At 38.6% G+C, this 15,298-nt stretch overlaps 1 protein-coding gene across 10 annotated transcripts in view; it reads left to right on the top strand.

Moving 5' to 3' along the window:
* Positions 1-15,298, top strand: part of CHL1 (cell adhesion molecule L1 like) — a 202,911-nt gene that overhangs the window by 163,573 nt on the left and 24,040 nt on the right. For all 10 annotated transcript variants that reach the window (XM_036869264.1, XM_036869258.1, XM_036869265.1 and 7 more), the window contains 3 exons: positions 1,052-1,218; positions 5,588-5,753; positions 11,891-12,015. In XM_036869264.1, the coding sequence (XP_036725159.1) occupies positions 1,052-1,218; positions 5,588-5,753; positions 11,891-12,015 (458 nt within the window). The remainder of the gene's footprint in view (positions 1-1,051; positions 1,219-5,587; positions 5,754-11,890; positions 12,016-15,298) is intronic.

The raw sequence follows: 15,298 nt of genomic DNA on the forward strand, positions 1-15,298 counted from the left end.
TAAATAATTGTTAAGTCTGTATTTCATTCCAAGTGCCTATGTTTAAAACTTTGTCAACATGTATTTTGAATTTAATTTTGATATATGGGTTGGTATAGTAACTCCAAACACATCATTGTATGAATCGACCATATTTGTTCCTTCACTAGAAAAACTTGGTTAAACTAGTCTTAAATAATTTTTCCCAGGGCTCTGCAGGGCTGAGATTAGAATGAGGAGAGCAAGGCAAGGTCATCCAAATATAGGGTCAGATTCTGTCTTTATTTAAAATTTGGATATTTTGTTCATTGTGGATTTTTTTGTATTATTTTTGATTTTTAGAAATACCTCATTAAAATATTTATCTTGATTATACTGAGATTTTTTTTTGGCAACCCTTAAATTTTGTCTCTGAGGCAAGCGCCTCACTTGCCTTACCCTAGTGCCCGCCCTGTAAAATCTCGTGTGAACAGCAGCCAGACTTTGTCCTTTGGATATTTTCTCTCCAGTAGCCTCTTACTGTGAAATGTATAGGGAGAATCAAGCTGTGGCAGCAAATGCTTGGAAAATGGATGAATGTAGGAAAAAATGACACTGGGTGATGAGGGTCAATGTAATCCATGTCCACAGGACAGGAAAGACTTCCTGGCCTATAATATTTCTGAGGGAACAATGTTCCTCTAGGACAGCAGGAGGTTCAGAATGTTTATTATCTCTTTCAATTACTAGCTTTCCCATTTAGTACCCTGAAGCAATGACTAACTAAAGGGTTCACCATCAATAAGGCAGAAACTATTTATTAAACTCTGAGGACAGATGCAAAGTGGTACTGAGCGCTATTATAAATACAGCAGAAGCACAGAGCTCAGACGCAGATTTCCTCCAGTCAGTCTATTTGGGCAGGTAAGATGTATACCTATCGCCTATTTTGGAAAAATTGTGAACTCTAATGGAACATTTCATAAGGTCTGCTAAGCTCCTGAAGAAGGGATAAGACTGAATGACATCAGTGGCCAGTTTGCAAAAGAGTATAGGATTCTATCAAACCCAAATTGATTTCTACTTTCTATAGGCAGAAGGTGGAAGAAGCAAAACCCCTTGAAGGCAGACGGTATCACTTCCATGAGAATGGCACATTACAGATCAACGAGACCACAGAAGAAGATGCTGGTTCCTACTCTTGTTGGGTAGAAAATGCTAAAGGAAAAACAGCAGTCACAGCCAATTTGGATATTAGAAGTAATTTTATTTTGTTTTTACTTTGCATGAATTGTCACATGGCTTCAGTTTTTCATTTTCCCAAGTGAAACAATATGATTTAAGTTCGGGCATCCGTTAAATTTCTTTCGACTGTTTCAAAACTCCTACATTTCATCTAAACGACCCTCACAAGAATTATAGGATATGTCGATGATGTGTCCATGGCTTTATACAATTGTAAGCGGGAACTAGGTGTTCTTGGTGATGGGTGACCAGCAATATTTAAAAGTCCCCTATTTCGGTGTATTCCTGTAACTCTATTTTATTTCAATAACCAACTCAGTGTAATGTCACCAGTATTCAACTCTTTGAACTAAAAATTTCACAAACTCATAAAGGATCAGTTTCGTAAAGACTCCGGCATGACAAAATGAGGAGGGTTTTGTCCTCTTTTTGAGTCATAAACAGCTCTGTATTTTTTCTCTTGTTCAAGCAGCCTGTTTCATTTTTAATTGCTCCCAATAGTTAAGTATGTGCCAAGATATGTCAGTGTCCCAAAGAGGAGCATCTCAGCACCTAGATTCAGGCCGACTGGAACCCAGATCCACAGGCATCAGCAATATTTTGACTTTAAAATTGCTCAGAGAACCCTTTTCAGGGAAACACAAAGAATAGAAAGGTTCTATAGTAAATGGAGGGAGGGTTTGTATTTCCTGTGACAGGTCACTCTCATGGCCTGCTACTACCTCTGCTTAGATAACAGGTACATATTCGTTGAATCATCTGTTTTCACTGCTACCTTAACATTTGTCTCTCTCTCTGCACACACACGCACACCCTTCTTTCCTTCTTTTATTCTTCCATCGTATTTTTTTCTGTACCCTAAGTTATCCAACATGCCAGCCCCATGGACTATATTTTTAAGGCACGTTAATATTCATTGATGTCTACTTATAGTGGATGTCTCTCTGCATTTTCAAGTGGTATGTGCAATTTTTAAAATGCTCTTATAACATCAATGAAGATGATTCTTTTTATACTTTATAAAACCAACCTAGATCAAAGATAAGCAACTCCGCCAGGTGAAAGATAATGAGAGTGAAGTCTGGAATCCAAATGAACCTTCACATTCCTATTGCCCAACAGAGCGCTTGGCCCAAAGTGGACCTCAAAACAGCTAGTGGCCAGAGAGAAGGCCAAGTTCATAAACTTTTGGTCTGCTCTAATGTCCATTTTATATGTAAGGGTTATATAGGAATCGTATCCATGAGAATTAAGGGCATACTTTTTACATATGAAAAAGAAATGTCAGGAATGGAATTGAATAAGAGGCTATGCAGCATGAGCTTTGGTCTCTTCCAGTCTTGAGTTCAAATCACAGCTCAGTCCCTTACTAGTTAGAAAATATTAGTATCCTTACTTAATTTCATTTTAGCCTTAAGTTATCTTCTCGGTAAGGTAGAGATATTAATATTCCTAGAATTGTTGTAAAATGTCACAATGAATGTGAACTTCTTCCCAGAGTCTAGTTAAATGAAATAAGTGCTTATTAAATGGTATCAATTGTGATTCAATGGATTTCTTTAAATTTAGAATTAGGAGTAGGATGTTTAGTAATTCACTTGAAATTAACTCAATTCGATAACCTCTTCAAATTTCTTGCTTGGAATATCAAAAACTCAATTTTACTAACACTTCAATTTTTAATCAGTTTCTTGAGTAACATATAGATAGCAAATATTAGAACATGATTGTGGAGTTGGAGGTCAGCTCATGAGATTTGGCTTCTGAGAGGATTACCAAGTGCCACATTGGGGTAAAGTATATCTGCCTTTAATATGGTCCTTAAGAGTAAGGATTATATGTTTTGAAACAATTATAAAGAAACAGACATTTTCCAAGACAGCCATGTACCAATGTTTGAGCTTCATATTGTTTTGTTTTGTTTTTTAACATATTTATTGGAGTATAATTGCTTTACAATGTTGTGTTAGTTTCTCCTGTATAACAAAGTGAATCAGCTATATGTATACATATATCCCCATATCCCGTCCCTCCCACCCCTCTAGGTGGTCACAAAGCACTGAGCTGATCTCCCTGTGCTATGCACCTGCTTCCCACTAGCTATCTGTTTTACATTTGGTAGTGTATATATGGCAGTGCTACTCTCTCACTTCTTCCCAGATTACCCTTCCCCCTCCCCATGTCCTCAAGTCCATTCTCTACGTCTGTGTCTTTATTCCTGTCCTGCCCCTAGGTTCATCAGATCCATTTTTTTTCTTTCAATTCGTATATATGTGTTAGCATACAGTATTTGTCTTTCTCTTTCTGACTTACTTCACTCTGTATGACCATCTCTAGGTCCATCCACCTCACTACAAATAACTCAATTTCGTTTCTTTTTATGGCTGAGTAATATTCCATTGTATATATGTGCCACATCTTCTTTATCCATTCATCTGTCGATGGACACATAGGTTGCTTCCATGTCCTGGCTATTGTAAATAGAGCTGCAGTGAACATTGTGGTATATGACTCTTATTGAATTATGGTTTCCTCAGGGTATATGCCTAGTAGTGAGATTGCTGGGTCGTATGGTAGTTCTATTTTTAGTTTTTTGAGTAACCTCCATACTGTCCTACATAGTGGCTGTATCAATTTAGATTCCCACCAACAATGCAAGAGGGTTCCCTTTTCTCCACACCTTCTCCAGCATTTATTGTTTGTAGATATTTTGATGATTGCCATTCTGAGTGGTGTGAGGTGATACCTCATTGTAGTTTTGACTTGCATTTCCCTAATGATTAGTGATGTTGAGCATCCTTTCATGTGTTTGTTGACAATCTGTATATCTTCTTTGGAGAAATGTCTATTTAGGTCTTCTGCCCATTTTTGGATTGGGTTGTTTGTTTTTTTGATATTGAGCTGCATGAGCTGCTTGTATATTTTGGAGATTAATCCTTTGTCAGTTGCTTCATTTGCAAATACTTTCTCCCATTCTGAGGGTTGTCTTTTCCTCTTGTTTATGGTTTCCTTTGCTGTGCAAAAGCTTTTAAGTTTCATTAGTTCCCATTTGTTTATTTTTGTTTTTATTTCCATTTCTCTAGGAGGTGGGTCATAAAGGATCTTGCTCTGATTTATGTCATAGAGTGTTCTGCCTGTGTTTTCCTCTAAGAGTTTTATAGTGTCTGGCCTTACATTTAGGTCTAATCTATTTTGAGTTTATTTTGTGTACAGTGTTAGGAAGTGTTCTAGTTTCATTCTTTTATATGTAGCTGTCCAGTTTTCCCAGCACCACTTATTGAAGAGGCTGTCTTTTCTCCACTGTATATTCTTGCCTCCTTTGTCAAAGATAAGGTGACCATGTGTGCGTAGGTTTATCTCTGGCCTTTCTATCCTGTTCCATTGATCTATATTTCTGTTTTTGTGCCAGTACCATATTGTCTTGATTACTGTAGCTTTGTAGTATAGTTTGAAGTTGGAGAGCTTGATTCCTTCAGCACCATTTTTCTTTCTCAAGATTCCTTTGGCTATTCGGGGTCTTTTGTGTTTCCATACAAATTGTAAAATTTTTTGTTGTAGTTCTGTGAAAAATGTCATTGGTAGTTTGATAGGGATTGCATTGAATCTGTAGATTGCTTTGGGTAGTATAGTCATTTTCACAATGTTGATTCTTCCAATCCAAGAACATGGTATATCTCTCCATCTGTTTGTATCATCTTTAATTTCTTTCATCAGTGTCTTATAGTTTTCTGCATAAGGTCTTTTGTCTCCTTAGGTAGGTTTATTCCTAGGTATTTTATTTTTATTCCTAGGTATTTTATTCATATTGTTGATATTACAAATTTACTTTCCAAATATGACTCACTGTAACTCATTCAACAAATACGTATTGAGTACCTACTGTACACAGGCTCCCTTCTGGGCTCTGGAGTTACTTGAATGAAACAAAACAAGCAAAGCCTCCACGTTCATGGTGCTTATGTTCGCATTCCACACCTTCATGTTGTTAGTTCATCTATGCATGGGCTTCACCATTTAACCTCAGATTTGAGTTAATAATAAACAAGTTAATAGAAAATTAATTGATTTCCTCTTTATGGTATTTTGATCACATGTCCAGAAGCACTAGAAGGACAATTTATATTATTTTCAATATCCAGAGGCATTTACTTGCTTACACTCTTGGGAAATTGCTATTAATATAATACTTCTACCCAGGTGCCCTGGCTTGGAAGGAATGAAAATAGTAATGATATGTGATGTTAGGAAATAACAGTGTGACAAACATTGCATGAGGATTTGACTATCAGTGTTGACCATTTTGGTTGATTAAATTGCAGGCACTTGATAGCAAAGTAAGCTGTGCTCTATAGCTCTAACTAGTATCTTTATTTTGTAAAAACAGATGCTACAAAACTTAGAGTTTCTCCTAAGAATCCTCGTGTCCCCAGATCACACACACTTGAATTACATTGTGAGAGCAAATGTGACTCACATTTGAAATACAGTTTAAAATTATCCTGGAGTAAAGATGGAGAAGCCTTTGAAATTAATGGCACAGAGGATGGCAGGTAGGTAAACTATTTTTTTTTATCTTTATTGGAGTATAATTGCTTTACAATGTTGTGTTAGTTTCTGCTGTACAGCAAAGTGAATCAGCTAAATGTATACATTTATCCCCATATCCCCTCCCTCTTGAGCCTCCCTCCCAACCCCCATCCCACCCCTCTAGGTCATTACAAAACATTGAGTTGATCTCCCTGTGCTATGCAGCAGCTTCCCACTAGATATCTATTTTACATTTGGTACTATATATATGTCATTGCTACTCTCTCACTTCATCCCAGCTTCCCCTTCTCCCCCTGGGTCCTCAAATCCGTTCTTTATGACTGTGTCTTTATTCCTGCCCTGCCACTAAGTTCATCAGTACCATTTTTTTAGACTCCATATATATGCATTAGCATACGGTATTTGTTTTTCTCTTTCTGACTTACTTCACTCTGTATGACAGATTCTAGGTCCATCCATCTTACTTCAAATAACTCAATTTCATTCCTTTTTATGGCTGAGTAATATTCCATTGTATATATGTGCCACATCTTCTTTATCCATTCATCTGTCGATGGACACTTAGGTTGCTTCCATGTCCTGGCTGTTGTATGTAGTGCTGCAGTGAATACTGTGGTACATGTCTCTTTCTGAATTATGGTTTTCTCAGGGTATATGCCCAGTAGTGGGATTGCTGGGTCATATGGTAGTTCTATTTTTAGTTTTTTAAGGAACCTCCATACTGTTCTCCATAGTGGTGTATCAATTTACATTCCCACCAACAGTGCAAGAGGGTTCCCTTTTCTCCACACCTTCCCCAGCATTTATCGTTTGTAGATTTTTTGATGATGGCCATTCTGACTGATATGAGGTGATACCTCATTGTGTTTTTGATTTGCATTTCTCTAACAATTAGTGATGTTGAGCATCCTTTCATGTATTTGTCAGCAATTGGTATGTTTTTAAAGAAAATTACAGGCCAATATCACTGATGAACATTGATGCAAAAATCCTCAACAAAATACTAGCAAACAGAATCCAACGACACATTAAAAGGATCATACACCATGATCAGGTGTGGTTTATCCCAGGAATGCAAGGATTCTTCAATATACACAAAACAATCAATGTGATACACCATATTAACAAATTGAAAGATAAAAACCATATGATAATCTCAATAGATGCAGAAAAAGAATTTAACAAAATACAACACCCATTTATGGTAAACTATTATAGTATCTCATAATATTTTCTTGGGATTAAACCTTGCATTTGAAAGAAAAATAGTTGTAAAAGTATACACACTGAATTAAAATATAAAAACTGCTTATTACATTTCAGTCTTTAAGGCAATATTTAAAGGGTCAAACAGTGTACTTGTTTCACTTTACTTCCACACGTTTCTCTCCTCATTTTTGCTACCTATTTTTCATGTAACTTGTACCATCCTGTGAGTGCAGGCAACAGAAACTGCTCCTGTTATTTGAGGAATATTTATTGCGTGGGCTTGGGTGCTCACAAAACCATTGGAAAGAGTGGAGGAGAGAGGTCTATGAGTGCTGCTTACTAAGCTTTTGGGTTCTCGGTGATGTGGCACTGCAGCTGCAATTCACATGTCTGGAAATTGCTGCTGTCTTCACTGCCCCCCCCTCACCCCACTGGTTCTCCTGGTGAGTCCAGCACTGCCAGTTCTTATATCTGCCAGAGTCACTGTCTGCTCACAAGTCCCCAGAGGAGATGGTGCCCATTTCTCTTCTACCTCCCAATCTCATAGGAATTTATCTCATGGGTGGAAGCTAAATCATATCTCAGATCCTTCCCATTGGTAAGTATTCACAAGTATATTTTTGAGCCTTCCAGCTTCTTTGTAAAGAATACGTAAAAGTGTAGAAGAGAGAATGTAGAGTAAGTGTGACTAGACGCTGACTAGTACTATATTTAAACACTGTTAAGTGTATCAAAGGAAGAGAAAGCAGTCAATATTTAATGAATGCGTGTACTGTCTTTTGGAAGCAGAGGACATTCCCCTTCCTTTTGCATTGTTGCTGAGTTAGGGGTTAAAACTTGACCATCCTTGATCCAAATCTCACCCGCTGTCTTATTTTGTTATTCATCATTCTGAAAAACTAAATCTGAAGGTCTTTAGACAGGACTTGCATTCCTTAGGCGAGATGGTGGCAGTGTCATCATTAAGAGCATGGGCTCTGGAACCCAGGGGCTTGGGATTGAATCCCAACTTTGTCACTTATTGGGTCTGTGACCTTAGACAAGCTGCCTAACTTTTCTGTGCCTTAGTTTTATATTCTATAACATAGTTTAGTTCAAAAAAATTGTTTAAGGTAACTTCATCATAGGGTTATTATGAGTTAACACCAAGCACTTAGAATATACTCAGTACTCAGTCCAGTTTAGCTGTGATGACTCATTCTCCTCATTTCTCTGGTAGTCTTGTCTCATTTCTGTTACCTGCTTGGTCTTTTTTGGTATTTGTGGGTGTGTGTGCCACTTCTATATAAAGGCATTTATTGGTCTCAGCCTGGGTACTTAATTTATTCCATCTCATCCCTCCTCTGTATTTCATGTTTGTGGAAAGGCAGCATATGTACTGCAACCAGTTGTCAGTGACATAAAAGGAGAATAATTGTTGATACCTAACAGGCTACACATTGCAACAGAGATCTTCAGCCTTTGGTTAGGTGTGAGTTGATTTGTCAACTGCTCAGATCTCCCCCAAATTCTCCCTCTTTTGTCAAGTGTGTAGTTATTTGGGTCTTCCGTATAACCTCTGGGTTATAGCCAAGAAGGGAATCAGACTCGTGCCTTGTTGATAATGTGACCTGCATATTTAGGCCCTGAATCCAGACTCTCCAACCAGCCTCTTTGTGTGACTCAGTTTTATAGCCTCTGCAGGATGCTGGGGCTGACACTCAATTGAGCCTCTGGCTCTCTGAGTCACCTAAGTAATGCAGACATTCTTCTAGTTTTCCTTAACACAGAAGTGATATTTGGGGTGGGAAGGGCTGGGAGTGACTGTTGCAGGCTGGTCTTGACTGGAGGCAGGAGCAGGCATGGAATTGTAGCAGGGAGTTGAGGTCACAGGTATCTGCTAAATTTCTGTAGAACCATTAGTAAGCTCCCATTTCTCACCTTCTGCCGGGACACCTTCTCCTTATCACTAGGCTGGGAACCAGAAGCTTTTACCTAGAAAGTGGTTAAATTTCTGATCCAAAGGCACATAGAGGAAAATGAGAAGTAAAATACCTTCTTGTCTCCCCTTTTGTCCCCTGTTATGTACAGGGGTATGAGAAGCGTTGGAAACTGCTACCCTGGACCATTATACCTGCTGGGTGCCTCATGTTATGTTAGTGCCTCCCATACATGCTTTCCCTCTATTATCCTCACCGTAAACCTATTAGGAAGGCTGAAATGACCTCCAGGAATTTTCTGTGGATTTCTAACCTGCAGGTGGCTCTAGACAATACAATATTGTTATGAAAAATGAAATGGAGTATGGATATGATATCAAACCACTTTTAAAATTTAGACTGTCCTTAACAAATGTAATGGGGACTGTTCATGACCATAGACAGAGTGAATGACCCAGTCCTGAAGGAGAGGGATGGCAGAGGGATATGGGATGTATCCATGTGTCCGTGAAAAGGCGGATGAGAGGGAAAAGGTGTCAAAAGCACAAGTGGGAGGGCTTTATCTTGGCATCAAGGAAGGACTTCTTTTTCCCCTCAGAAATGGCAGGAGATGAATGGGGTAGAACTCAGGGCTAGGGGAGAAGGATGCAGAGGTTATAAGGCATTAGATTAGGCAGAGATTATAAGGACAGAAGGGTCTCTTCCTAAGAAAAGAGGAACTAAGGTAATTTGTTCAAGCAGAAAGGCAGGAGGAATGGGAGTTGGGGGCATTAAGAAATGTGATTAGTTACAAGCCAACAATGAATTAAATCAATTTGATTAATATTATTAGTAACACTCTTTGAGGACATAGTAAGCCAGGCTCTATACACGAATCACTTTATGTGTTTTCCCTCATTTACTTCTCCTGAAAAGAAAGAAAATATTGTTATCCCCATTTCTTAAATAAGGTGAATTAGGCCCCAAGTTTTATGCAAGATTATACAAGTCATAGTTGGTGGAACTGAGCCTCAAACACAGGTCTCCAAAGAAAGCAACATTTTTAATATTGCCTGGAGCGAAATTTGTTACAAGACGGAATGGAGCAAGAAAACACTGGAGGTTAACATGGTTCGGGGACTAGGGATCTGGATATTTCAGATGAAGGAGGTGAGAGGTTGTAGAATGATGGCAAGTTTCTCATGGGAGGTGGTTAAGCAGGTAAAAACAGGGGAGAAGACTGAGAGGAACAGAGATGACGATGAAGCCAGAGAACAGGTTCTATGTAGAGTAGAAACCATTTTTAAAATGTATAATGTGCTTAACAAGGATTTCTTCAAGCAGAATACAGTTGACCTATGATGGAAACATAGTGTAAGACAGAAATAAAGAGTTGTGGTCTTAGGCACTGAGAATTTGGAGCTGTTTATTACTTCAGCATAGCAGAGTGTATCCTTGCTAACACAAATAGTTGTCAGATTTTGATGTGAGCCAGAATTACCTAGGTATCACGTTCAAATGCAGTGGCCCTTGTCCTATTCCCAAAAGTTCTGATTTGGAAACTGGACTGAGCCTGACAAAGGAAATTTTTAATAACCTCCCTGGGTACATCATACCTACCAGATTTCAAGGACCAGGGGGTCATTCTACCTTGATTAAATGAGGTACATTTGTGAGTTTTAAAAGACAGTGCGTTACAGAAAAGTTGCCCTAAAGTTGCCCTTTCTTTCTGGCGTGAAGCAGCCCCACACCAGGGTACAAATCCTGGCAAGAAGATTGTAGGCTAGATTTCAGCTCCCCTGGGCCCTCGTGGATGTGCAGGGCACAAACAGCCCTCTTGAAGAGGTTAGTAAATTGTATTTCTTCATCTAAGAAGGTAAACTTTGCAAAATTGTCAGTGTATGTAATATTCTGATATTTGTACCAAATGGACACATAACTAACATGAACTGAGAAACTGTGTCAAAGCTTTATCATTAGAATTATAGTGAGATTCTTGACTAGCAATACCAGGTAGTATTGATTAGCAAATCATTCAGTGATTGGTGGAGGGTTAAGGGGCCGACTTTGTCTGTAATCAAAGGGCAGAACCATGTTTGACTTTACTACAGTTTTAATTGGTTTTCTATAACTCGAACTTTTCAGCAGCCTATATGAGTTTTATGTTAAGAAACTAAATTATTTAAGATTTTCTCTCCCTCCCCACAAGGAAGACATTGTTTATTTCAACTAAATAGCACACTGCTGTGAATATATCTCAGATTTAATGGAACTTTATTTTTTTTAAAAATACTTGAATAGTTATGCTAACAATACACAGGCATAGGGTAAAAGGTATAATTCATATTTTAAAAATTCATATAGTAAACTCAATTACAAATTGGCAAAAAGAGAACAAATAATAAAAAGCCAGCACCAAATGATTTGCAAAAAGAAGTACTAGTCTGCCATCTACTGTTCAGATAAGTCACAGAGTTCACTTTTTATCACATCTTAAAGTGCATTCTATGTGGGAGGTGGAAGGATGGAGAAAAGAGAAAGTTGTCAAAAATAGAGATTGCCAGACTTCATCTCAGATATTCTGGTTCTGTAGAACTGGGGTGTGATTCAGGAATCTGCCTTTGTAAGAAGCACCCAAGTTGATCCTATGTAGGTGGTTCCCTAAACATACCTTAAGAATTATTCAAATTTATCTTAGCTATTGTGAGGTATGGTACACTCTTCAGACACACCAGGCAAGATGGTTCCGTCACTGACCCATGAATCACAGATGGTTGGATTTGGTAATTTAAAAACAAACCAACCAACCAACCTGATCCCTTTCATGGCTTGTAGACATTTGTGTGTGCTTGAATAATACTTTCCAGTTTTCAAGTATGGCATTCTCTAATAAAATTTGCATTATGGGACAAGTTGTTTTAAAATTCTTCCTTAAATTGCTTTCTATGGGGAATATTTAGTTTTGAAAGGATTACATTTCTATTGTTTCTGTTTGTTTCATCCTCATCATAGACTCACTTTTTTCCTGGTAGGATAATTATTGATGGAGCTAATTTGACTATATCTAATGTCACCGTAGAAGACCAAGGTGTATACTCGTGTTCAGCTCACACTGCTCTAGATAGCACTGCTGCTATGACTCAAGTAACTGTCCTTGGTAAGTGCACTAACGAATAAAGAAATCTTTGTTCATTTCTTCTCCATTACTGATTAAATTCCACTGTTCTTAGGCAATTAAACCAATGATTATTTAAGCCCGTGCAATTTATTGTTAGTTTAAAATTTTCAATTAAAGAGTGACCCTACTTTCGAATGCTTTCGCCTCTTCTGGTTCTAAAGAAGTTAATTGATGCTTAATTTCTTTTTTCTACTTGGGTAATGTTGCCAGAAGCAGTGGGAGGTAGGTGATGCTATCAGCAGAAAGAAAACTGAAGCATGCTTGAGTTCCCAGGACCCTTGAGCTACACTTTCCTAGTGCACAGAGAAATGTGGCTGAGGAATGGAGATGGGCTAGCATGGAGGGTCAGGGTAGGGGCCCAGTGGTGATTAAACAGTGGTCCTGCCCTAAACCAGTGGCCTAGACCCAGCTCAGCTCCCAGGGTCCCAGGAAGGGGGGGAGGGAGGGACTTCAAGGGTTCTTCTGCAAAGAAAGGCCTCTGATTTTTTAAAATAATAATACTAATTAGAAAACAATGTGCACACCTCAGTGGTGTAATCAGTGCAATTACCCCTGCAGTTACCCATGTTGATAGCTCTTAGACCGTCTGTTGGATAGCTCTCCTAGTTTCCCTTCCAGATTCACCGTCCACCAGCTCTCTGAATCTGGAAACCTGACCTGTGTGGACACCAACAAACCACTTACCCTCAAGCTTTCATTCGGTTCAGCCGTCGGGGAGCCCTGGCAGCAGAGGCAGTGGGGGGAGAGTGTGTTTTTTCTGGATAATCCCTCCCTGCAGGCTGGCTGTGTGTGTCCCTCTGCCAAAGCCACTGATTCTCTCAGAGGCTTTGTCCACACAGCTCCCTCTGATGGGATTCCAGTAACTGCCCTCCCCACCCCTCACCCTCCACCCTGGATATCCCGCTCACATCTTTTGAAAGAGTCTTGATTAGAATCTCTTTGAAGTACCCTAACTTGTGTGAACTGTTTACTCTCTGCTGGGACCCTGACTGATAAAGACATTTTTACAGTTTTCTCTTATAATTCTGTTTCAGTGGGTACCATTTAGTTTTCCTTGAGTTTGCTGATAGTCCTTAGAAGAGGTTTGATTTGGCCTAAAAACCTTTGCCATATGTCTAGATTAATCCTGATTATTAACAGGTATTTGTATCTTTACCGCTTTGGTTGCTGGGATTCACAGGTAGGTTGCCTACCATGGGTACAGACTGAGAGGAAAGAATTCAGTCTCTTTTGAGGTAGGCTGGTGAAAAATGAATAAATAGGCAGGTTCTCTCCTAGTGAAGCAAATGGCCCCTATATTTTAAGTGAGATAAATGACCACCATCTTTCAAGCGAAGCAAATGGCCACCATGTTGGGTTTTCAAAAAAAGAAAAAAAAAAATGTAGTTCCCAGGTGGTAGGTGGTATGGACTTGGTTCAAAAGAATGAAACCTTTAGGTGATATGTTTCAGCTACCACAGGGGCAGAAAGGTTCAGTCCTTAGTAATCATTCCAGTAGTAATTCTCCAGACAAAATAGTTGAGTCTAAGGTAAACTGGAGTTTATCCCAGGCACGACAATTATAAGTGTAAATGTCAGGATCCATGGCCTTTGCACCCAAGTATTTTGAGCAATGGCAAGGAGACTGGGGTCCCTACCACTTGGTACATGCCATCTAAAGTTTCTTGTGAAATTTAATACATCTGTCTTGTGATGAGGCTGCCATCTTCTAGAACTGTTGAATTTTGATCATTTTAAATAAATTGTGGCTAGGATTACATGTACTCTTTACTTAGGTAATTACCAAACGTTTTTAGAATGAAAAGAAAATAATAAAAAATAATCTAGGAGATAGGCTGCATTTTCTTAACCACTTCTTGGCATTTGCATTCTAATTTTCAGGCCAGCCTCTGATTTTAAGAAGCATAGCCCCATAACTGACAGTAACAAATGACAAATCCATGTATAATTTCTAAAAGACTCTTTTTCCTGGAAAACAGTGTTTTAAAGTCTATGCTTGACCCATTTTAAACAGAAGTTACTTTCGGAAGCCTTGCCAGAAACGTCCTTTAAGAGCATCATTCGTTTAGGTCTCAATTGCAGTCCATCAATCGTAGCTCCATGTGGTTCTCGGAAAGAGCAGATTTTAATGTCAGACACAACAGGCTGCGTTGGCTGGTTCAGAAAACGTCAGAAATGAGTGGCCTTAGTGAGTGCTGAAGACAGGAGCCTAAGTTCTCTGAGCTCAGAGATCCTCAAGCCTGTTGAGGAAATAAGCTCTTATTTAAGGCTCTACAGTGTGGACGCAGCCACTGACCACATTTTTAAAATAAACACATTCTCTTCTGAATTGAAAACAATTTTTTTGTCAGTATAAATTTCCAACAATTGTCAAATACTCAGCAGGAGCCATGGATGTTGCTTCCCACTTGGAGAAGAAAGAGCCCATAAGAAGGCCCCATTAGATATTACTTTCATTGTCTCCTCTGAGAAAAGATAAATGTCCTTGAATACATGGGAGAATTGAAACCAAAGTTTGGAAGTCAGGATCATTAGGGATCAGATTTTTTTTTAACTGTTCCTTTTATTTTTAAAGTACCAGAAATTTCCATGTACTTTAACACTTAAAGTTTGTCATCGCCGACTCAATTTTCTAGGCTCTGTCACAACATTCAGTGCCATATCTTCCTCTTCCAGTATAAATGCCCTTCCTATTCTTCTTTAGAACTCCAGGCCAACAGAGTATAAAAGTTGCTATAATATACTGATAACTCACTGTTACAAATTAAAATAAAAATCCAAACCATGTAGAAAAGAAAGCCTGAGTTCATGTTCTCTTATTTTCCTGTAGTCATAGGGCCTAAATTTATTGCTCTAATATGATAATTAGATGCATGGTTGAAGTGATAATATATTTTTCACTTAATTATTTAGTCACAAAACATTTATGTGCAAGGCACTGTGGGTGGTGCAAAAATTAATAAAATATGGTTCCTACTCTGGAAGATCCATTTAGTCACATACAGGAGATGAACCAGGCATATAAATAAGCATATGAGCTGGAAGATACTGGTCTCCTTGATCAAGTTCATGTTTCTCAAAATTCATTGTTCATGATATCTACCAGGACAGTTGTTTACAAATGCAGACTCCTGGGCCCAGCTCTTTCAGTAAGCCAGAGAAATAGGGCCCAGAAATCTTCATCGTTAATAACTACTCCTAAAAAATATTCTGATGCCGGTGGGCAAAGATGGCCCCTTGAGAACTGGGAATCACCATAGAG

This window comes from Balaenoptera musculus, chromosome 11 (genome assembly GCF_009873245.2).
Source record: "Balaenoptera musculus isolate JJ_BM4_2016_0621 chromosome 11, mBalMus1.pri.v3, whole genome shotgun sequence".
Lineage (NCBI taxonomy): Eukaryota > Metazoa > Chordata > Mammalia > Artiodactyla > Balaenopteridae > Balaenoptera > Balaenoptera musculus.